The sequence below is a fragment of the Labeo rohita genome, chromosome 21 (assembly GCF_022985175.1).
Source record: "Labeo rohita strain BAU-BD-2019 chromosome 21, IGBB_LRoh.1.0, whole genome shotgun sequence".
NCBI classification, from domain to species: domain Eukaryota; kingdom Metazoa; phylum Chordata; class Actinopteri; order Cypriniformes; family Cyprinidae; genus Labeo; species Labeo rohita.
Window position 1 is genome coordinate 20,250,431 of NC_066889.1, and position 7,685 is coordinate 20,258,115.

The following is a 7,685-nucleotide window of genomic DNA, read 5'->3' on the forward strand; positions in this document are numbered from 1 at the left end:
TGCGCCTCATACGCAAACATATTTTTTGCTAACTTGACATCGCAGCCTGTTCATTATCAAAATAAAATACAGTTAAAAAAACATTAAAAGTTACACTGCTCAATTTAAATAGTCCGTAGGACAGTCTATGCAGCTCAGTGTGACCAGCTGATATAGCCTATGTGAAGTATGATGTTTTACGTCAATAATGTGAGTGAAGAACAAAGCCTATAGTTTACATAATAAATACTATTTTAGCATCCAGATACGTCGCGAATATGAAAACATTTGGATTCGTGCAGAATGAGAGAGGTAGGTTTCAGTTTTGCTTTTAAATTAATTTGTTTTTTTGGCGCCGATAGCCTTGTGGGCAGAGCGCCAACATATGGCACTATTGCGCTTCGGGTGTCCCGAGTTCGAATCCTGTCTCGTGGACCTTTCCCAATCCCATCCCCCTCTCTCTCACCTACTCGCTTCCTGTCATATCTCAATTGTTCTATTGCGGAAAAATGCTCCAAAAAATTTTTTATTTGTTTTGGCTTGACATTTATATTTAGCCTAAATACAATATTAGAGAATTTGTTATGGAGAAAAGGGAACTAAATAGCCTAATTGTGTTTGTAATGTTTATGGCTATTTTGTATTATTTACCGGTATTTTACCCTACATTATTTCTTAACGTAATAATAAATGCAAAGCCCTGCTTTATGCATCTGACCAATATCAGTATCAGAACCGGCTGATAGTTTTTTGTTAAAATCGGTATTGTATCAGCCAAAAAAGATCCTATCGGTGCATCTCTAATTAAATTCATTATATATGACGTCTAGTCCATTATTTATTCAGTTTATCGGTTTATCTACTCACAATAGGGCTGTCAAACAATTAATCGTGATTAATCGCATACAAAATAAAAGTTTGAGTTTGCCTAGTGTGTGTGTGTAATTATTATGTACATATAAATACACACTAATTAATGTATATATTTAAGAAAAATATGTTATGTACAAAATATTTTTTATATATATTTTATATAACAATAATAATACATACATATACCTGTAAATATTTCTTAAATATATATGTAACTGTTCGTATTTATATAAAAATAATTACACACACATATATTAGGCAAACACAAACTTTTATTTTGTATGCGATTAATCACGATTAATCGTTCGACAGCCCTAACTCACAATACATTTTAAATTTTCTTTTTATTAGCATGTCCTCCCACGTGACACCATTTGAAAGACTAAGTGTTTATATTCATGCAGTGGAGAAAAGAAAGTGACTATCCTGAGTTTCCACACAACCATCAGTCGTTTTCCAACTACCTGAAGTGTCAGCGTCACTGTAAACGTCATTTGTGCCTTATGCAAACATATTGAACACAGAGCACAGCAGCTGCCTGATCCTTTTAATGAATGACTGATGTTTTCCTGGGTATTTGTCTGAGAACTTTCTGTTTTCTGTCATCCCCTGCCTCTTGTTTTCTCCATGACTCACTCACTCTTCACCCCAAAGGACACTGCTACTGATCTGTAAACCACAGAAAGACATTTCTTCCTGGATGCCCGCTTCAAAACGCCAGAGGACCATCGGGAAACAATTACAATAGTTGTTTACAAGGGGGACATTGACTGTGGGAACAGTCCCATGAGGAGGATGAGGAAACAAGAGATGCAGAAACCTCAGCAGATGGGCCTGATTCTGTGTGCTGAAATAATGTTTTTATTAAAATACTTCCGAAATGCACATTTTCAAAGGATGACAGGGTTAGGCTGGCAATTTGGAAGTCCTTAATATAATAAATGCATGCAAACATAAAAATCACACATGCATATGTGCACATTCATGTGTGGGACTGCTTACACCATTATGCAATGTCCTATCTGTGTCTCAGCAGCCCCCACATCTTCACATGTTCACCGAGGCGAGAGACAGCAGTTCAGCACACGCTACGTCATCCTGCCTTCCTATTCTCTTACAGAATTATGGTTTTGGGCCACTGGATTTCATTTATCTCCTTGGGAGTGTCCTCTAAAAATATCATGTTTCTAAGCAGCAAGTCGAACAAAATAAAAAGGCAGAAGATAGAATCTTTTTCTTGGCAAGATAAGTTGCATACGGTCACGCTAATGGTAACCTGCATGGCCTGCGAAGGCTTTCTTCATTAGATGAATCGCTGCTCTATTGATTTCATTCTGACTGTTTAAGAGAAGCAGAAGTGCAAATCATCTCAAGCTAAAATGTAAACTGATTTGCAGATAACTGGTTGCATATTAAAGCAGCAAAGCATTTGGGGTTTCATCAGGGTTATATCAAGCCAGCTGACTGTTCAAAACAATCAAGGTGGCGTTCAAACTTATTCACACTGATTTTCAACTCAGTATGAGGACAAAAGGACCTGGAGCTGGACGGTGCTCAGCTGGTGTATATCTATCTTCGTCCGCCCTCTGTGTTATCTCACTCTCGCACAAAGAGAATCTTCCTGGCATTTGAATGGACGGGCCGTGCCAACGCCCTCCGGGTCTGTCTGCTTCACACCAAAGTGCAATTCACCTCATCAGCTCAAAGCCTTGGGATTTCAAGCCAAGCGTGCCACATGACACCGCCTCCCCTGTAGTCATTCTGATAGCTGATGTCTTTCTGCTTCTTGGCGAGAAACAAGTTAAAAGACACCGAATGAAACAGAGCAGTTCAAAGTTTAGAATGCTTATAAGACAGTCTGACCGTGGAAATAGCAGCCTGGTGAGTCACGCTCATGGATATCGGTCTCTCTGGCTGAGTCTTCCAGATACCTGCTTGTTAGGTAAAAGTACTATATTGTACTTTTGGCCAGTAGTAAAGAGTTGTTTAGAGGATGCAACAATAAGAATTGGACACCAGCCTGAAGTCAGTGAAAGTTTTAGGCTAGTTTGTGTGCTAATTTGTGTGTTCATTCTTCATGTACATTCATTTTTATGCCTTCACATATTTGTTTTTCTAAATTGCTAAATCTCTCTGAAAAAAATGTACGATAGCTGTCACTGGGGTGGTACTTTTTCAAAAGGTTAATGTTTGTACTTTTTAGGTACACTTTAGGTACTAATATGTACCTTTAAGGGACCAACACATTCAAAGGTGTATCTTTTGAAAAGCTCCTGCCCCAGTGACAGCTTTTGTAACTTTCTGAGAGTGTAATATTTCTGAGAATGTTTGTTGTAAAATACTGTCATGTAGCTGGCTAACATAAATGAGGTTTTGTTGAAATTATAAAAATGACTTGTCATAGTCTTGAATGCATCAACAAAAATGTGCTGAAAACTACAAACCAGTCACTAATGTTATGTATTACATGCCATATCCAAACTGATAGTACATTTATAATTTACAAAAAAATACTACTTCAAATAAATTGTTTTGTTCTTTTGAATTTTGTAGTCATAAAAATCCTGTAAAATCCTAAAAAAAAAAAAAAAAAAAAAACACACATCATTGTTTTCCAAAAATCATTAAGCAGTACAACTGCCATCACAGAAATAAATTAAATTTTTTTTATTTAATTTTATTAATTTAATTTTATATTTAATTGTAATCAAATTTCACAATATTACCATTTACTGTATTTTGACTAAATAAACAGAAATATATTACTCCTGAAAATGCAGGTTGGCCATTACAGAAATAAATTACATTTTAATTAAATTAAATTTTAATTTTATATATAAATTGTGATAAAATTTCACAATATTACTTTCTGTATTTTGACCAAACAAAAATAAATTACTGCTGAAAATTCAGGTTTGCCATCACAGAAATAAATTACATAACAAAATACAAAATATATAAATACAAAAAAATACAAATATATAAATATATATATGTATACAATTGCAATAAAAAAAAAAATGTACAATATTACTTTTTACTGTATTTCAACTAAATAAACATAAATAAATTACTGCTGAAAATTCATGTTGGCCATCACAGAAATAAATTACATTTTAAATCTATTAAATTATAATTTAATATTAAATTGTAATCAAATTTCACAATATTACTGTTTACCGTATTTTGACCAAATTAACAAATAAATTACTGCTGAAAATTCAGGTTGGCCATCACAGAAATATATTACATTTTAAATCAATTAAATTTTAATTTTATACTAAATTGTAATCAAATTTTACAATATTACTGTTTACTGTATTACAAACAAATCAACTGTAATTCGATCAAATAAACACAGCCTTGGTGAGTCTTAGAGACCAGGATTTTTTCACCTGACCCAGCTAGTCCAGTAATTCATATTTTACCTGCCCTCTCAACATTTTCACTGGACCCTCCACAAAATAAGGGACAAGTTTTGCTGCTAAAACTAACATTTTGCAGGAAAAGCATTTGTATGTGACCTGTAGAAGTGTAAAATACACAAGATTATCACATGACTATCAAACTCTCTCAAAACAGCTACAAGGTTCACCACCTCATTCATTTTCCCTCTTCTGCCTACATTTAACAACAGCATATCACAAGAGATGGATCACACGAGTTTCACTCTATTGAAACAATCACAGAAACTGAATGATTCCTTCATTATAAACTCAGAAAGTCTACTGATCACCATATTAACATCCAGTACCAATAAAACGAATGCAAATATGCATCTACACATGACAATTTACAATCATCAACTGGGTCTTTGTCCTGTGTCCTGCTTGGGAGATTCCTACAGCAGCATGTGACATGAGTGAAAGCTCCTCAGCTCCTCTGCTGCATAAAGAAACAAACTCTGACACGCACATCTTGACCTCACAATCATAAATTAGCTTTGTCCAGTTAATTATTCCTCATATACGAGTCTCATCGGACCAGACTAACCAACCACAGCAAGCAGTCACCACGGTGTCTGACCGATACAGACAGAGCGTGAAACAAAAGTGGACAATAGCTTGGGACGGGAAGCACAGAAGCTGACAGAGGAGGGATTTAACGGAAGAACAACAAAATACAAAGGAGATAAAACTGAGAAGCTGACCGATCAAGCATGCAGAGTAGAAGAAAAACACAAAATGCCCACTCATTTGATTTGCAATTAATCAGCCATGCTAGCATGACAGTGATGTCATCAGTGATGTCATGTCTCATTTAGAGTCTTACAGCATTCATTTGATACATGTTAGAAACCGCTTCACCTGTGGCAAAAAAACAACAACAACAACAACAACAATAACAACAACAATAACATCACGACTCACCTAGATCTCCATGGTAACTGTTGTCATGGGAAGCCCGACTGGAAGCAATGGAGTCTCCATCATGGGGCCAGATTTGTCCTGTTTTCCTCACGCCCACAATGGTGGCCTCAGACACCACGACGTGTTGTTGCCGGTGCCGTTTCTGCGTCTGCGGCGTAGGGGGACTGCTGCTGTCGAACGAGTGCTGAGAATTCTGGGAGTTCTGAGAAGGTGAGCGGCTCTTCTCTCGGAGCGGGCGGCGGTAGGCTGTCGTCGGGCTGGGCGACACGTGACTGGACTGTCCCGAGGAGAAGTCTTCCTCGCTGGACGTCAGGTTCTCGTTGGAGCTGCAGTCCGGCGTGTATCCGCCTCCTCCGCCTCCCACATCCTCGAAACTCCCGGGTGAGTACGACCTCCTGGGCCAGGTGAGAAGATGGTCGTCGCTTCCTCCGTGATCCCTCATAGTGACCCTACCATCACCACCTTCACCAGACATCATCCCTCCGACGTAAACACTAGTGTATGGCTGGAAATCCGACGGCTGCCATGGTGGGGGTGGGGGTTTGGCACCGTTTGGTCTAGCAGTGCCATAGCGTGGACTGGGCTCGCCGTCTTCATACTCGGCGTCGTACCCGCAGGTGCTTTCGGTTGAGCGCCCTCTATAGACAGGCCTTGGACGCAGATCACCTGCGACTGTTGCAAGGTTTCCTGGAAGCGAATGTAGTGATCTTTTGCGCTCCATCTGCATGGCTTGGTTCCCAAGAGAGCTAATTTTGTCCGAGACTTCCCGGTCATTGACTTTCACCAGGCCCCGGTCGTGATGGAACTCAACGTTGGTGTAGAAAGGTTTCTCTTGCCCTGATTTTCCATCGCTGGCCGACTGCGAGTTGGCCCGTTTGATTCTCTCAAAGTTCGAACGCAAGGCGGCCACCCCAAGCCCCATGCCTGGTTTGTCTTTAGGGGATGGATCCGAGGGCAACTCCTTGTCCGGGGGTGGATGGGGTCGTCGAGGGGAAACTCCACCCCTCTGTGTTGATGGCGAAAGCCCGTCAGCCTCTGTCTGGTGTGCCTCGAATGATGACTGTAGCTCCAATCCATCACCGTGGGAGGCTGACTTCCTGGCAGGGGGTGGTCGTGGTTTTGCTCTGGACTCCCCCACAGGCTGAAACCTGCTGCGCTCGGGCTGTCCGTGCTCCTGTGCATGGAGATGCTGAGCATCGGCACCAACAGCTTGCGGGTCTCCTTCTGTCATATGGGGTGGCTTCCTGAAACCCCATCTTTGTCGGTCATAGCTCTTTCGCTCCTTGGCGAGCAGCGTCTGAAGGTATATCATCCGAAAGCGCTCTTTGTTCACCTCCATTTCCAAGCGTCTAATAGACGCTTTGCACTTTTCCAGTTCTTGTTCGATTCCTCCAACAGACCTCAGCTCCATCTTCGGAGGCTCGGACTCTGGAAACTGTGCTTTCCAGGCTTCAATGAAACCTACAGGCTCCACCATTGTGTTTGCTCAGGGTATATCAAATTGGTCAGAAACACAGGGTCAAGTATCTCCAACTAAGTGGAATTTAGCTGAAGAAACGGAAAATTGAGGAAAGTATGAAAAGTCGGCAGTGCCCGTTCATAATAAAGGATATTTCGTCAATAACACTTAATACAAACGTTTACAAAACACTTCGTTCATGATTTCCCTGGAATTGTCACTAGAAGTCTCAGTCTTTCTGTTACTTTACCAAAATTGTCGTCGTTGGGCTCGAGTTGTTCAACGACAGAACGACCGTTATTAAGCATTTCGCGGGGAAACAATACAGCAACGCTCATTCTCATCTCTCGCACCATTCCGACGAAACCACTTGCAGACAAATCTCGGTCCCCAGGACAATGACAGCATCTGTTCTCCAGAGCACACTGGATGAACCAAATACTCCTCAGAATGCTTTTCAAATTAAACCAGTCGCCATAAAAAAATTATACGGTCCGGTCGTGTCTGAGGCGATGTACGTTACTCCAGTTCTCCTGCGTTCATAATGTGATATCTTTTTTATCACCATTATCCCCAAAGCCCTTTGTGCTTACGTCTGTGAAGACTGGAAATAAAAAAAAATCACTCTCCTCGATTGGTCGTTTAGTTCCCGTTCACGAAATTCTCTGAAGACGCTCACGATTATCCCATTTTGTCGCTGATAATTAGACTGTACAGATTTGGCGAGTCTGCTGTACGTAATGCCTCTCTGTATGAAAAGCCACCAGACGCGCCGCTGCTGCTGCTGCTGCTGCTGCAGGAAAGGGCGGGACTAAAAGACATGATTGACAGCTCTTCCAGTTTGGGGTCGATTTAAAGCGACAGGCTGCTTCACCGCATAGGTCAGGCCAGGGGAGCTTGTAGTAAGCGTGGCGTGGTTTAAAAATCAAACTTTTTACATGTGTTAGGAGAAATGCAGTCTGTTTTTGTTGAAACCTGTTCTTGTGAAGCCTGTAATAGAAGGA

The 7,685-nt window shown here is 40.5% G+C and overlaps 1 protein-coding gene across 1 annotated transcript in view; it reads right to left on the reverse strand.

Moving 5' to 3' along the window:
* Window positions 1-7,466, reverse strand: part of bcr (BCR activator of RhoGEF and GTPase) — an 81,089-nt gene extending 73,623 nt beyond the window's left edge. Inside the window, exon 1 of the mRNA XM_051093430.1 lies at window positions 5,223-7,466. Within this exon, the coding sequence (XP_050949387.1) occupies window positions 5,223-6,699 (1,477 nt within the window). The 5' untranslated portion in view covers window positions 6,700-7,466. The remainder of the gene's footprint in view (window positions 1-5,222) is intronic.
* Between the last annotated feature and the right edge of the window lie 219 nt (window positions 7,467-7,685).